The sequence below is a fragment of the Pteropus medius genome, unplaced genomic scaffold, assembly GCF_902729225.1.
Source record: "Pteropus medius unplaced genomic scaffold, Ma_sr-lr_union100, whole genome shotgun sequence".
Lineage (NCBI taxonomy): Eukaryota > Metazoa > Chordata > Mammalia > Chiroptera > Pteropodidae > Pteropus > Pteropus medius.
The window spans coordinates 29296400-29314474 of NW_024354500.1; the positions used below are offsets into that span (position 1 = coordinate 29296400).

Here is an 18075-nt window from a genome sequence, read left to right on the forward strand (position 1 = left end):
GTCTTGTGTGGTGTGTGTTTTTGCTAATGCGTATGGGCTTTTTTCCCCAATTATCTTTTTCAATCTCAGAAAAAGATAAACTCATACACGCAAACCCTACATTTTGATTTTACATACTGATGATCAGGCAAGAGAATCTCTGGCAAAATGCCTTCCTAGTCTTTGAAGTAGGCATTCATTCATTGCTAGAGATTCACTTATCTTCAGTATAATAACATGCAATCCTGTAACTTATCATTGTCTCTAAATCTAAGATTCACTTTTCATACTCCATTTTATCTTCCAAAGAAAAATATTTAAGGGACAGAAAATATAGAAACAACACATACGCCTCTTAGAATATTTCAGGTTTCTACATAGTGTTCCAATGTCACCATAGAACATAGTAATATATAGCTATGACAGCATGAACTTTGGAATTCCCACATGGGGAAATTTGAGTGCATCTTGGAGTTTCAGTTTATAAATCTGAAAAGAATAAAAGCAAAAACAAGTATTTCAAAACAATAAACCATGTTTCTGATTATTTGGGTGCGACTAGTACTTATCACAGTACAAAGATCATAGTTCATACTCAATAAACATATCAGTCAATATATATTCATATAGCTTAATAGGAACATCTATTTCACTAGGGTTTAGAGGATTATATCCATAGGGTAACCATAAGTAGGTGGTTATTAAAATATCAGTAGCTGTCATTTAATGACATCTACTTTTATGTAAATATGAAATAAGCAAAATGATGCTATATGCTTTTACTTAATAAAAAAAATTACCTGATCCTTGAATCATATAAAAGGAATCAGTATATTTTTTAGTATAGTAATGAGATGACCACAATCCAACTTAACAGCAATATCAATGGAGCTCTCTGTGAACTAGTTCCTGAAAACACAAGTTTTTGATAGTCAAACACCTCTTTAAAATACAGTTGAAGAGGTACAGGATTTGAGACTGCTTATTTATGATTTTTTATAGTAATCCAAAAATATAGAAAGATTAGACAAAGATTAATGTATAAATATCACAATATTTCTGCTTATAATCACATACATTGAGAATAATTAAAGTCTAAACAGAAGAGAAAAAGTTACACTCTATTTTCTGGAAAATGGAAATGCTATTTTAATATTGTAAGTAGAAATTGTATTTTAAAAATATTTAGTAACCTTAGAAAGTGCTCAGATTATAATGTTAATTGACCATAAACAGGAAAACTAATTACACACATTATTATATTAATTTTAAATAAATTCATGTGAAAAACAGATTGAAAGGAAGCATCACGTGCTCATTGTAGGTTTGTAGGTAATTTTAAATTTTAATTCTTTTCTCTTTCTGTATTTTATAAATTTTTATAATGAACATTATTTTTATAATCAGAAACGAGCACACTTATAGTTGAAAGAGAGAAAAGATAACAAAACAACTTTACGTTACACATTTTTTTACAAAATATCATTCCCACTTCTCCAAGTAGAGAGGAACAAATATCAAAACAAAACAAAAACTAAAAAAACCCCAGTATTTAAAAATAAATTACTCGTGTTTTTTTTTAAGCTATGGAAAGCATTTTTTTTCCCACAGAAAATGCAGATAATTTTTTCATCTTTCTTTTATTCTATGGAAAAATTTCCAGCCAATTGGAAAACTTGACTTTAATTCTCTGAAAGTGAAGAGAAGTAGATTAAAAATGTTTCATTTACATATCATGTAATCACAGTTAAAACTGAAATAATTTTAATTTGAAAAAGTAATTTAAAAATCTATTATCATTATTTTTTTTTTTAGTATTGATTATCTATGGTTTCATATATTTCTTAAATTAAGAATTAAAATGGAGGAAGGAGAAGAAACTAGTGCTTTGAATTAAACTCAGAAACAATCGAAATGTCAGTGCAGATTGTGTTCTTTAATGCAGCGCATTTGACAATGCATACATATGTGTGTATGTTTTTTTAATCCTTGCAGTAATTTAGGCTGATGTTTTTAGACATATTTTATATTGAAGACATTGATCTATTAACCATGTAGTCTATGAATTCTTTGATAGTGTCACGTAATCAAATAAGAAAAAGACGCATTATGTCATCTCTTTTCACACTTATTTATCTTAATGAGGCTTAAAACCCTTAAAATTATATATTTTATTCCTACCATCTCCCACTTCCCTCATTTAATCCCTACCCATATTTAAATGTGTGCAATTTAAAGGAGCGTTCTGATATTTATCCAAATCTTTATTTTTCTTGGTCAAAAGTTAACACACTTTGCATCATTTCACTTATTTAATCTTTTCATAAAGGCTGACAGCCCCAAATTCTATATAGAAGGCATTGCTCTTCAGTCACACCTCATATATCTGGCGTTATTGGGAAATGAGGTTTCCACATGATTGAATTTTCCAGATAATTCACTGAGTTCGGCATGCTTTTGCTAAGCGCCTACCATGTGGCAAGCACAGGGGACAGAAGGCCTAGTAAATAAGATCTCAAAAGCTCATAGCCTGAGGGCTGGGGGCTGCGGTGGGCCTGCCGCACACAGACTTTAATAACTATAATACAATGTGCTAAGTACTATGATGTAAGTATGCACTAAGTGTTGTGGAAACACAAATGAAGGGAAAATTAATTCTTTATGGGGGAGGGTGAGGGATCTTATGGGAAACCATACGGAGGGGTTCACCGTTGAGTTGGGTCTTTCGAGATGAGCAAGAGAGAGAGAGAGAGAATATTCCTAAGCATTAAAATGTTTAAATGTATAAAAAAATTAAACAATGCAAATAAAATTATCAATGCCAGTAATACTACTACTAAGAATAGCAGCCAGGACTTATCCATTTAACGGGCACTCACCATGTGTCTGGCACTGTGCTAAGTGCTTTACTTGAATTAATTTTTTCACAAATATATGTATTTATATATTCCCCAAAGAAATTCTGCTATGTGTAATTCAACTTTTTCCTAACGTTCTGCTATGAATATAAATTTCTGTACTCCATTGTAAAAACATTTTAAGCTAGCCTGCTTGATGTCATTAGCCACCTTCACTACTTGGATATATTTAGTTAAGCTGTCATCATTCCAGTTCACAGTCAGCTTCGTATTTACATCATCTCCCCGCTCCTGCTTCTCTAAGTTTTGTGATTCTTCTGTGGACATACTTCAGAATGGACATAGACAATTTCTACTCAGGAAAATTTCATGGGCTCTTGAGAGTAGTGTAGTGGAGCAGGACACTCGAATGGTCGATGACGTTTTCTCCAAGTATACAGAACAGTACATAAGCGCAGCTTGCATTTCCTCAGTGTGCTGAGATCATGCTCTACTTCAGTGGTTGTCAACTGGGGCGATTTGACCCCCAGGAGACATTAGCAACGTCCTGAGGCATATTAAGTTGTCTGTCACAATTGGTGAGGGGCAGGAGATAGACTGTTATTGGCATCTAGTCGATAGAAATGCTGAGTAGTGGAGGGTGCTACTAAACCTTCTGCAATGAACAGGATAGTGCCTTCACCCAATAACAAATAATCTGATCTAAAATGTCCATTGTGCTTAGGTTGACAAATCCTGCTTGATTTGAGGATTTAAGTTATGAACTTAAAAATGTGAATAATATGTTATACAGTCAGTTTTCTTTGAGTATTTCATATTTTGGGTCATAAGAGTCACAGCATGGAAGAGCTGTTAGAAACTTGAATAGGCTACAGTGCTCACTTGTTACTTGTTACGGGATATTAAAAGTAGTTGGACTATCTGTAATAGTCTCACTTCTTTGTTTCTTGTTGAATGTCTGTGTGTGTATGTGTGTGTATGTCCAGTAGCACATGTTTAGTTTTTTCTGCAGGGTAACAATATGGGATGATGTAATGCCAGGAAACCTGTTAAACATTAACAATATCTTGGAAATTTAAAAAAAAAATCTGCAGAGAAAAGTGATTGAATTTTCATAGTGGGAATTCAACTCGCTTTTTCATTTTTGCTATGCTTTGTCATTCAATTCTTTCTAATTTTAACATTTTACCTATTTGCATCTGTACCTTTTATATGTTAACACAGTATTAACTCAGATGGTCTGAAAATTGATGCTCTGTGAGAATTTTATTATTTCACATTTGTTTTGAGAGAAAAAACAATTACCATTTGAAAATATCAATCAGCTAACAAAGTCAGATTCTAACACTTTCAAGCTAAACCTGCTCATGAGAAAAACTTTTAATGTTATACACACAAGAGAATATTATTTATTAATTTGTGGTCATTTGTTAATATGTTCTGTGCTAGAGCTATAATTGGGTTCCTTAAATGGCCTGGTGGTGTTTATGTTGAATGCCAGAGAGAATAGTATGCTTTCTCCTTGGGTGGCTATTATTACATTTTTATTAGAGTTAATAAACTATTCAAAGATAAAAAGAGATGGAAGAAGGTGAAAGAATTATAATAGTATACGTTTTGGGAATAATGGAGAGTCACTGTGTAAGGCTCATTCCTAATGAAGGGAGTGATATTGCAACTTTTTCTCTAAAATTTATTCCTGTATCTTCCACACAGTTTCTCAAAGTTTTTTTATTTTTGGTGAGGCTCACTTGTTCTCTCTCTTTCTCTCTCTCTTCCCCCCCGCCCGCATATAACCCATATAATATATATTGTATATCGTAAATACATATATATTATATATGTATATAATATGTATTATATATATGCATACACACATATGCATGTATACATATAATTGAAACTATATCAATCTAAATACTATCATTATCTTTTATCGTTTATTATATAAATAATTTTAATTCCTTTTGATGTTTTAAACTTAATCATTTTCCTCTAATTGAATTTAGAGATAAAGTTTTATTATGAATCATATGTATCAATAAATGTTACTAAAGTTAAAGAAAATGAAGTCCTGTATTCAAAACTTATAAATATAGGTTATTAAAGACCTTTAGCCATAATAATTGCATAAGTTACTTCTGACTTTAATTATGCCATCAAGCATACTGCATACAATTTATATGCACACTTATATACCATAATATGTTTTGGTGAGAAAATTGCAATAATAGTAATTTGCATAGCATTTTTATTTGTGTATCCTCTTATTCCTGCAATAGATTGATGAGGTAGATATTATTTTAATCTTCATTTAAAGAAGTAACAAGCTCAGAAAAGTGACTCAAAGAACATAAGGCTAAGAATAGCAAGTTGAAATTAAATGGGTACCAACTCCAGAGATAACTATAAAGGTATACTTCTATAGAGACTTTTTAAGGATCTGTGAATCTTATTTCTTCTGCTCAAGCAATAAGATACCAATGACAATATTTAGAAACAAGCAAGAGAATTTACTTGCCACAAGTCTGTGAGGTAGTATCCTTGATAAAATAGATTTCAGAAAAAGATGAATGAGGGTTTCTTATGAGGACTCATCCAATGCGTGTTAGTTTATCCAATTCCCCTTTCTAAATAGTGATTTCATTTATAAAGAAGTTTTATATGTTAACTCTGAGGACAGTGTTAAAGAGAGGTGACTAAGCATATGCTTATTTTGGCAGATTTACAGTGTTATCTGTGCACATTTCTTCTGTGTTGAAAGAGTGTAAGATGTTCTATCTTCTAAATATGAATTTAATTGTGTCCTATAAATAACTTCATGTTTCTTGCATTAACTAAAAATCCTTCTACTTGATTCTGTTTTTTTCTATTGCCCTAAATTCCACATTATTTCTCTTCTCCATATCTTAACCAAGCTCGCTGACATAAAACTTTGCTTTAAATTCTTTACTTTTTTATATTACATTCATCCCACAACCCACTGCAATTTGATTCCCATAACATCACCCTACTGATCATCCACTAACAGCCTCCTTGCTACAGAATTTTATGGACACTTTTCATTCTTCCCATTCTCAGTATTTGATATTGCTGACCACCTCCTATTTAATGTGTGAAATATTCCAACTAGGGGAGTGTATTAGTTTCCTAGGGCCATTACAAGTTACCCAAAACTTGGATGGCTTAATATAATAGAAATTTATTCTCTCACAGTTCTGCAGTCTGGACGTCCAAAATCAAGGTGTTTGTATGGGCATACTCCCTCCAGTCTTCTAGGGGAGAATTCTTTTTTTGGCCTCTTTCATTTTCTGGTACTACAGATGTTCCTTGGCTTGTGTCAACATAATTCCCATCCTTGCTTTGTCTTCATATGGCCATCTCGCCATTGTGTTTCTATCTGTGTCTTCTCCTCGTTATAAGGACAGCAGTCATATTGGATTACAGCTCACCCTAAAGACCTCATCTTAACTTGATTACAACTACAAAGACCCTATTTCCAAATAAGATAACACATGCCAGGGATTAGCATTTTAGGTTATCTTTTTAGGAGGACACAATTCAACACATACCATGGAGAATGTCAGTTAGTGTTTGATAAAAAAAAAAAAAAAATTGAGCCATTATGAGTGAAAAGGAATAAGAGATTTGTTACAGTGATTTGACTTGCTGCAATTATGGGACCCAGTTAAACAGTTTATGGAAGGCTGCTGTTTTGCATCTGGTGATGGTGTCAAAGTTCATAGCACATGTAGCTGAGGAAAAAAAAAAAGTAGATGTAGAGTAAGAGAGAACAGGCGAACTAGAACCTGCAAGGATAAGCTGGAACTCCAGGGACAACGTGAAACCCATGTTCATCTCTCAGAGCCTCCAACAGTAATGATGTGGGTGACCTGCAGGGAAAGCTGGTGCACTTCACCATGTGCTCCATATGCCTCTTGCTCAGGATGTGGGGAAGCTGAAGGAGATGATCTGGCAGGAGAAACTGTGGGCCAGGATTTGGAGAAGGTAATGGAGTGGAGATCAGTGGAAGCTGGAAAGGCTTCAGGCCCAATTGTTCCCCACCACAAGGCGAACTAGCAGATCAGCAACAATATATGTGAGCAGCATTGAGGCCTGGCACTTTGGCAATCTTCCATGCATAAACTTGGCTGCTGCTTCACTTCTACTTCTGCATAAATTTCTCATATGGACAATGTTAACACAGAACTAAGCAGGGAAGAGAAGATTCTGAGATTTTGAGTTTTAGTTTAACTAGTTTGACAAAGTTTAAAGCTACAACAGCCCACTCTTGTCAACTTGGCACCATCGTATACCTTTTATAACCATTCATACTTTCCAAAATAAAATAAGTTAATTCTTCTGCTCTTTTATCTATTTTAGGATATCGTTCATTTCTAAGTCATACTCTTTAATATCCTATAACTTTAATACTGAAATATGAAGTTAGCTACTATCAAAACTTGGTAAGCAGATGGAGAAGGGAAGAAAAAGAAATGATTAGCATATATATTAATATCAAAATTGGGAAGAATTACTCATAACTATTATAATCCACATTTCTGTAACTGGTCACATGGTTGTAGTTGATATTTATAACTACCTTCTCCCACTATGGAATACATATCCTCTTTGTTTTGTTTTTAGCAAGCACCATGGCTGGTCACTCTCCCTACATAGTGAGGTAAAGCAAAAATTTATTCTTGATATATCTGGGCCATTAACAGCATGCCTGTATTGAGCTTAGTTTTTAATTGACTTCTCTCATATGACATAGGATTACTAAGAGGTGTTTCAAGTGATCTCTTGTATTTCAGACATACTCCTCTTTTCCCATATTGTTGTAACACATCATCTTCAAGTCCATTTATGTTATTTAAAAAATAGCATTTTTGAATCTGTGAATGATGCTGTTGCTGGAATTACTATGCTATCAAAAGCACCAGTACCCATGTCTTTTTTTTTTGTTGTTGTTTTTTCAGGCTTTTTTAGATGAACACATTTATATCTTCAATGCAACTCTGATTCTATGTTTATATAAGTAATTTTTAAAGAGTGAGTTCCAAAGAACCGATAATTGGATTTTTGAGACAACACTCCCAGGAATAATTACTAAACTTCCTTGTATCTCTTTCTCTACCTCCTCTTTATCCTCTCCTCCCCTTCACCATTCTGCTCCTTGCTATATCTTGCTCCTCCTTTTTGCTTTTCTTGTAACCAATTCTAACATTTATAAGCATCCGAAAACAACATTGATTGAGGTCTTTCGATGGTAACATGCCTGCCCAAATAATTATTTCCCAAACTTCAAAGGTCAGACCATTTTATTATGACAGACCATTTAAAGATTCAATTGTAATATGCCTCTCATCCATATAGATATTCAGATTATATTATATTTGGTCTCCACAAAACATTCTAAGGAAGGGATTATCATATTATTTTGTATTCATGGGGAAACTGAGGCTGAGGAATTCCTTAATTGTTCGACTTCTCTCTCATTCCCAAATCCTTATTTCATTACAGTACACTAATATTCACATAAAGATGATATAATTTAAGTTTTAGGTCTTTCATTGTCATATTCTTAGATATGTAGCCTCAATTTTCTCATTCTACCACTCTGTATTTTCAAATAAATTGTAAAATTGATGATAACTCAAATTTTGCTAAAATTTGGCTCATGCCATTCAGTCCTTAGCGAAGTATCTACCCTTCTGATATTCTGAAACTCCCAAGGCTTGTGTGCAAAACCCTTTCCTCTCTTAGTAACATAAAAAGCACCATTGCAAATCATTATCTACAAGCCTATCAATTTCCCATAACTAGACATGTTTAAACCTTTGGTCATGTATTTGTACATTTACACAGATACTTATTATTTTTTACCTTTGACTAACTATATTTAATATATCTATATACTTCATATCCAATAAGACTATCTGTACACTGAAAATACTTTATCTGTTAAATAAGACTATTTAACTACTGCACGATGACTTCATTTAACTGTATAAGAGATTATTATGCCGATCTATATCACCATCAAGACAAATGTTCAAATTCTACCTGAAAAAGAAAACTACAAGTTTTAGTAAATATGAATAATTATCAATATACATTTACTTTTATGTATTTGTTTTAGAAATATTTCAATGTTGGTAATTGCTATAATGTCAATAAATCACTGCAGTGATTTCCTAGCTACCAAATTCTTCCTCATAGATGTGCCCACATGACCTTGGATCCAGAGAACTGAATAAGGAGATTCTGTGGAATGTGAAGAAGCTGCAGGCCCAGCTTCTGCTCCACACTAATAAGGTGAACCAGCAGATTTTCACAGTACACCTAAGCTGCAATAATGCTTGATCATACCACAGTCTTCCTAGCATAAATATGGGTACTGCTTTACTTCCACTTTCCAAATATTATACAAATTTCTTTTGCGGCCAACTCTAATCTAAAAACATACAGAGCTGCAGCTTAGCTAAATTGTTATAGTGTAAAACTATTACAAGGAGTCAAGAACTGTTAGATTGAGTGAACAAATGAATGGATGGATGGATACATTTGTAAAATTTCTCAGGTCACTCCTCGGCTCCATTTCTACCCATTGTATTTGAGGCTAGCGGCCTCAAACGTTTTTAGTATTCCAATCCAAAAAATCAATGATCTTTCAGTATAAGGAGAAGAGTTAAAGTACAGTTTGGAACTAAAGAGAGCTGCCATGATTATAATAGAAAGTGTCCTGAAAATAAAATATGGAAACTTGAGTTCTGGTCCCCCAATAGGTTGGGTGACCATGAGAAATAATTTGATTTCTCTCAATTTTCTCATCAATAAAATAATAATTTGGCTAAGTCCTTTATATCCCACTGAGTTCTAGTATTCTGTGACTTATTTTGATCACTTTCAGAGGTAGAATTCTAGACTAGCTGACATTCACATCAGACATTTTTTATTACAATTTTTCCTTTAGTTTTATAATGAGGATATTTCATTTATTTAGTTATCAGCTGTATGGACAGAAGATAAAGCTAACAATTCAAACACCCAAAACTACATATATAGTGCGCTACTATGTACATTGGCATATCGTATATGCCTGATTATAAGAAGAACACACAATCTTGATATGATTATATAAAAATGTTATCTGTTTTACCCAAGTAAAAGATTAAAATTTACAGGAAGAAATTGAATATATATATATATATATATGTATATATATACACTTGGATTTATTTATAGACATTTATAATGAATATAATAGTAAAAGTTAAATAGTAAAAATGTATAATAGTTAATATAATTATGTATACATATTTTATTCCTGTTATGTAACATATTTAATATAGTCATATTCTTTGTTTCACTTTCAAAATAGATATGTGAAAACTTTCTTCAAACTTTTCACATGGGTTTGACATTGTCTATCACTGTTGCCATATTTTGAATCATATGTCACAGTGTTACAAAGTTGGAGATTTGGAGATAGATTCCACTTTGTCTTCATGGGTTCCAGATCATCCTCACAGTTTCTACTTTGTCCCACTTTTCCTCAGCCCACATCTACCTTTCCTTCCTGACTGTCTGTGTTGAGTCCCTTAGGCCCAACATCAGATACAGTGCAACAGCCGTATAAAGACTTTTAACTACCTTCTGCAATTGCATACAGCCAATCCCACCAAAAAATCTTTAAAGCATTATTCCCCAGAAAAATTAGATAGCTTCCTTGTGTTTGATTGATTATATTGGGCCACTTATACCATAGAAGGGCAGTACTTTGTTCTCACTGGAATGGGTGCTCTAGATATGAATTATTCTTCTCCGCACCTGTGAATTTTGCCGAAATCACTGTCCATGAACTTATAGAATGCCTTATTCAATGTCATGAAATTCCATGTACTATTGCTTGTGATCAGGAAACTCATTTATTAGCAAACTGAAGTAAAGAATGGGCTCATGCTCATGGGATTTTACTGGTCCTGCCTTGTTTCCCATCATCTTGCAGCAGCTAGTTTGATAGGACAGTGGAATGGCCTTCGAAAGACTCAGTTATGCCAACAGTTGGGTGTCAAAATCTTGTGCAAATGGACTAATAAGCTTCATGAAGCTTTATATGATCTAAATCTACAACCAATATAGGGTTATTTCTTTCATAGCCGTATCTCTCATGGATCTGGAAATCAAGGAGTGGAAACAGAAGTGGCTTCTCTCACTCACTCTACCTGATCAAATTAGAAAAATTTTCACAGCTGGGCCCTAAGATGTTGGACTCTGTTGATCCAGAGCTCTTAGTTTGTAGTAATGGAATATTGCCTGTAGTGACTATAGCAATGGTTCCATTAGTTAGAGGTCAAGACATTCCTCTGGTCACTTTGGGTTCTTCATGCCACTGAATCAACAAACTGTTAAAGGACTACTATACTATGTGTGATAATTGATCATAAATATCAAAGGGAAACTAGGTTGGTACTACCACAATATGAGAAAAGAGGAGTATGTCTGAAATACAAGAAATTACCTGCAACACCTCCTACTACTTCCATCTCATAGTACAGAAGTCAGTGAAAAACAGCTCAACAGGTGCACTGTTAATGACCTAGATATATTCACACGGAAGATTATTCCTGCCTTTAAAAATAATTTTCAAATAATTTTATGGTTTGAATTGTGCTCTCTCCTTTCACGGTTTATATGTTGAAGTCTCAACCTCCAATACCTCAGATCATGACCTTATTTGGAGATAGGGTCTTTAAAGAGGTAATTAAGTTAAAATGAGGTCATTAGGGTTGGTGCTAATCTAGTATGACTGGGGTCCATATAAAAAGGAAAAATTTGGACACAGAGACACATACGTAGATGATATGAAGATACAGGAAGAAGATGGCCAATTGTGAGCCAAAAGAGAGGCCTAGAACAGATCATTCCTGCCCAGTCCTCAGAATAACCAACCCTACCAACATTTAGATTTTAGACTCCTAGTCTCCAGAACTGAGACAATACATTTCTATTCTTTAAACCACCCAGTCTGTGGTTCTTGTTAAGGCAGCCTTAGGAAACTAACGAAATACCATTCTGAAATATTTGCTTATATACATTCATGTAAATGGACTTTTTTCCATTGGCTAGAATGCAGACTTTAATTTTAGTTTTGTTATTTATAATTGTACAAAAAATAAGGAAATTATATTATGGATTTAATTCTACTATAAGTGAATATATTTTTCTACATACATATTTTCTCTCTACTGCATTTCTTTTAAATTCATTAATATTTAAAATTTTCTTTTATTATTTATTGTAAAAGTTTCTTTCAAATTAAAAGTTTGGTAAAATAATAAGACATGGAAACTTTAAAAAGTTTATTTTATATTGTTCATAGGAAATATTTAGTATATTCTATTTCCAGAGAGAAAACTGCTATTTTTTTAGTGGAATAATTTTTATACTTCAAAAGAAATTACATTTAACATTCTACAGAATGGGTGGGGATTTATTTTTAACATGCTGTCGTAAAAATTCCTACATGAATGGTAATAAGTATCATTAATAAGAACTAAGTCTATTATTAATAAGTACAATGGTAATAGAATTACCATTGTAATTCTCCTGAAGTATATTATTTTATCTGTAGGTAATGCAGAAGTGCTTCTTATATAAAAGAAAAAAAAAAGAGGAATTAAAGAATAGCTGTTATCAAAAATAAAATAAAATAAATGAAGTAAAATATAAAATAGCTTTGCTCAAAAATAGGAAGCCCTGGAGCTTATGAAAGCAGTCGAACCTTCCTAACTTTTCAGAACTAGAAATATATGGAATTTTCAAACCATACTATTTGCCTCAACATACTTTTCAATGAATTGGGATTTGCATCACAGAAATTCAGATATTCAGGGCTTGCTCGAATACTTTGGCTAATACTATTTCTAAATATATCTGTTACAGCTGGAAATATTTTCCTCATAGACATACTTGAAAATTTTGGGACTCGATTGTGGGTAGTTGGGGATTCTTCTTCTGGAAAAAGAGAACAATTTAAAAATAATAGAAAATACCACCTTAATAACTGTATAAAGATATTTGTTAACTCTTTGAAACTGCTGTCAAAATTTACCTCTGTTCTCTGCACCCCCCACCCTGCCAAGAGTTTAGTTATATCATGCCAAAAGATGTCATTATAAGCTTTGTAGGGTTTATTAGAATATTTTTTACCATATCTCAAATGAAAATAGTTTTGAAATAAGGGTAGCATTACAAAGTATTTCCCAAGATACAGGGTGACTCCTTTTGTTTAAGAAGCTAATAATGTGATTAATTCCAAGATATAGTCTCAAACATATTTACTAAATATCTCAAAATTTTAAGAATAACCATTTCTTGGGTTCTGTTTATTTGATGGGTTTTACAAGTTAAGAGGAAGAAGAGTTTGATTGACATTCCACCACATTGTGAATAAAATGGGTTCTTAAAATTCAAGGGGGAACTAATTGAAACTTTTTATTACTTTGTATTATGCTTGTCCTATGTCTCAAACTGAGTCATATCTTGGATATAAAAAAAGTGTCTGCAGCCCTGCTTTAGTATACACTATGATTGAACTTGTGAAGGAGAATGAAATTTGCATCGTTCGAAGTAGGTTAGCTGAACAATTTAATTGATCATAATACACTTATTTTACCTTCTCTAGATTAATGGAAGAATGGTATAAATCAAGTTGAAATAAAGAAATGAAGGTGTAGCTTCTAAAATATTGACTGAGATTCTTCATTTCTGTTAAAAAAAAAGTTCAATTTTCAATTTAAAGCATTTCATTCTAAAGAAATAACATATGTGCATGATTTGATTGTATTCAAAATTTCCTTTTTACATTTTTGTAAGTCACCTTTGAAGTGACTTCTATGATGCAGTTATATATCAAATGCAGTGGAACACTAACCTAGCTTATTGACATAGTTCTGATTTTCCCCATATAAGTAATATGCTCTTAAACAGATTCAGAACAGTATTAAAGGTCATAAAAATGCATACTAGTGTATTTCTATTCTTTGAAGGCATTCCAATGTTTTACCATTAACCTTCCTGAGCCTCAACTTTATAAATATGAAAGAGTTGTAAAAATTAAATTTTCGAAATATGTAAAATTTAACCCAGAGGCTGCCTGTGGAAAGAACATAAAATAATTCATTATAATTCAATAAATAGTCATAATTTGTAAATTTAATGCTAAAGTTAAGATTGACAAATGTTAATGACAGTAACATTGTGTCAATTTTTCTAAAACACACAAGTTCATATTCATAGATATTACTGCCCCCGGGCACTTACATGTAGAACATGTTAAAGCAAATCAGGGTAGATTTTTTGGCTTAATTCATGGGATTTATCCTTTAATTCAATAGTGCACACTGTGACCCTCTCTTGGACCTTTGGTCTCCATAAAATAATTAAAGTAATAAAAATAAAAATGAAAAATATTTAATAAAATGAGAGAATATAATAAAAATAGAAACAAATGAAAAATATCTCTGTGCTCCATCCTTTTGAGAATCCACATTTATTCAAACTGGAGAAGCTGCTTTCACTTCCATCTCTATCCAGTTTTATCCTTGCCGGTGAACTTGCTAGTGAGAGCTACTTACAGATATTGGTTATGGGAACAGTGATTATCAGGGAACAAATCAAGTCCACTTAGTTAGTTTGTAAAGGCCAGTGAAGCGCAGGAAAATGAAAATTACTTTTAGATATTATTAATCTGTACCAGGTATGAATTAGGAGTCCAGCAATAAATAGGTTCAGCGTCTTATTACTCATCACTTGAGTCACTTGTTTCCCTTATTGTTTAATTAAATCCTGTTATTTTAAAGAGTACTCTGGTAATGTTTTCACTTAAGTATAGGAAATGATGATCTTCGTTCAAACCTTTAACCTTTTTTGTTGTTCTTTTTTTTCCTCAGGGATGCAGATCTGTTCTTGTTAGACACAAGAAAGGCCCAAGCTTTAGATGTGGGTTGGCTTGTCTTTGATATCACTGTGACCAGCAATCATTGGGTTATTAACCCACAGAACAATTTGGGCTTACAGCTCTGTGCAGAAACAGGAGATGGTAAGCATTGAATTTCACATATTTTTTTTTTGTGGTGTCAGTTTTGAAACATTGAGAATTGCAGCTTTTTGCGCAATTTAACCAATATCTTCTTTATCCTTACAATGTGCAAGGTAGCATATTCCATAGGATAGTGTATTATATTAGTTAACATGTTTATGAACACATTTACTCAACACACATTTATTGCCAAGCTCTGTGTGGTGGGGGTGGAGATGTAAAGAAGTAGGTAGTGTTACTGCTTTTAAAGAAGTTTTTGTCTTCTATTGAAGCCCTGTATGCAAACAAGCCAAAATACTGTAATAACAACAATACCAAAAAAACACTATATACCAAGTGCTATGAATCCATGTGTTGATTGTAGTGGTGGTTACAAAACTATATAATTTGTAAACATGGTTAGAACTATATATTAAATAAGAATAAAGATTACTATATGCAAATTATATCTCAAAACCTGACTAAAAATAACAAAGAAATATATATTTAAAAAGATGTTAGAAAACAGACAAAAGAGCTACTAATAATACAAGGGGGAGGAAAGAATGGGGTTGAAACAAAAGAGCCATAAAATAATATTGAGTTAAGTCTTAACATATTGCAATGTTTGGTCAAAGACAAACAGCTCCAGAATCACCTGTGGAAGGGGTCTGTAGGAAATCCTCATTTTTAAGAGGCTCCAGAAGTTATTCTTATGCTCACAAGTATTCACTGAACAACTATATGCTATGTGCTTGGCTAGATGCCAGAGACAAAATGGTGAGCAAATGCAGAGATGTCTTTATGAGGCTTGCAGTTGAGGCATGATGAGGCATAAAGTAGTAATCACATAATATTACTGAATGCATATCACTACACACTGAGAAGAGTTTGATAGACTTATGAGTACTGAAAATGAGTGAATTCAAGATATAATCTCAAAGATCAGGAAGATGTGATTAAGGGAAGCTGGGGTGGGAGTAGCCATTTCAGACAAATGGAAAAGAATATACAGACTGTGGTAAAAGAAATCTTGGCACATTCGATCAGGAGGTCTGGAAAACCAAGTCCAATTTATTCAGAGTCTTGTCTGCCTTTGATCATTCAAAATGTCCCCAAAGTTTAAATTCAAATCTGGGCATCCAGGTTATTTTAAATATTATTTATCATGGTAGTAGGATAAGACATAATTTATCTAATGATTTGTTCACCTGTTTAGTAATTTTTAAACATTTAAAAGTATACCAAGTGGGCCTACACTGTGCTCTTTCCCCATACCCTGCTAATGTTAGAGTCAGGCCTAAAGAGGGTAATTTGTAAAGGGAAGATTAATTAGAAGACATGCCATATTAAGTTTTATTGCCTTAGGTTTTTGCAGGATCAGATGTAAACATTAGTCCTAGAATCTGTCTCACTCATTTCGCCTTGTTTGATTAATAAACCACAGTTAAGCATAAGTTGTATCTGTCTTGAGTCTCTCGTACAAGGGAATTCATTACTGTAAGTAATAGGACTTTGTGGTAGCATTGTTTTACCTATAAGCAATTTCACAGCCTAAGAATAATACTATACCAATGTTGTTACTTTAAGGATTTTGTATCTGGAATGAGGTCAATAGCTACAAATTAAGTATATTCCAGAGTTAGCGAAGGTTTCATGTGCCTCAGATCTCGATTGAGAAAACAAAAGTTTTTTCTGAAAGTGTTATAGACAAGTTTCAAATCTAGACTTTTTAGTAGATTTTAATTACAATGTTGATTTTTTTAAATAAATAATTCAAATATTTTGAATTATAGGTTATTATTCAATTATGGCTTTGAGATTAATGTCAAAAATTTTCAGAGTTCAAGCATTATAAATGTACTGAGAAAAGCACATATTTAAATAATCTTCTAAAAAGTTTTACAGTGTAAACTACTGAACATTCACAGTCAGAAATGTGACTGGGAAAACAACACTGTAGGGGTAAGCCAGTTGTTTCTTCCCCAGTATGTAGCCCAAATAACAACAGAAAATTAAATTAGTGGTATGTGCTTTCCCCAGTGTTCTCCTTGGGGATATGCTTGAAATGTCTATCTAAACAACTTAAGAAATCTGTGAAATATGATCAGCCTGTTTCCTTTTATTTCCCTGCCCCATCTCACTACCCCACTTGAAAATTCTGAAATTTCTCTTTTGTTTGTTCGCTCCTTATGTTGGTTCTTTTTCCTTTAATATCTGTATAATTTAGCTTCTGCTTTCAATTTATCTTTTTCTCTGAGAGAACTACTTTATATTTTGAGTTTCCCCCACTCTTGTTTTCTTTCTCTTATATTTTAAGAATAATTTTATTTTAAATTATTGTTGTATTATTTATGGGTATTTTTAGACAGTAAAATAAACTAACATTTTTTCAAAGGTTTCCAAATTATTTGAGTTAGATTTGAGAGGTATTGCTCTTGTTTCTTTAATATTATCGAATGTAAAATTATTAAAATTGTTAAATGTGCTAGGCAAGCTGGCATTTTGCTTTTAAACAAAACAGATTTTAACCAGAGGTGAGCATATATGGCTGTAAGAAGCAAGCGGCCCTCCCAGTGCCTGTATTTTATTAACTGCCACCTCATGGAGAATATACATGTGGCATTTCTCTATAAATATGAATAACCACATGCTTCCACTTATTACTATTCCATTCATTACTACTGCTGATGTTCTCAACATGATATTGCGATATTGCTTTAAACAGAGCAGACAGACCATCTTTTATGTGCAATAATGGATTCCGAATATGTTTAGTTCTTAGCAAAAGTAATTGGAAGTCATAAAAGGATGATACTCAGGAAAGTCTGCTTTCAAGTTCATTTGTTAACTATAATCCATTTATTTACTTGTTTGACATAAAATTATTGAGTGTCTGTACATGCAAGACAAAATGTTAAAGAGAATAAGACCCGGGAGAGAGACATGTGTAGTTAATCTTAGAAAGAATGAGATACCCTAAATGCTAAAAATAGTGATACAATCAAGACACTGTAAGAAAACAGAAAAGAGATGGTTAAGTCCAAATGGGACACAGCCAAAAGGACCATGATTCAGGTTGCTTTTAAGCTAGGTCTTCTGGGTAAGATTTCAAGAAATAGAGATTAGGAGGGAGGAAGTTGTAGGGTT

The 18075-nt window shown here is 32.8% G+C and overlaps 1 protein-coding gene across 2 annotated transcripts in view; it reads left to right on the top strand.

The window, feature by feature from the left end:
• Positions 1-18075, top strand: part of BMP5 (bone morphogenetic protein 5) — a 111886-nt gene that overhangs the window by 58004 nt on the left and 35807 nt on the right. For both annotated transcript variants that reach the window (XM_039853006.1, XM_039853005.1), the window contains exon 3: positions 14798-14946. In XM_039853006.1, the coding sequence (XP_039708940.1) occupies positions 14798-14946 (149 nt within the window). The remainder of the gene's footprint in view (positions 1-14797; positions 14947-18075) is intronic.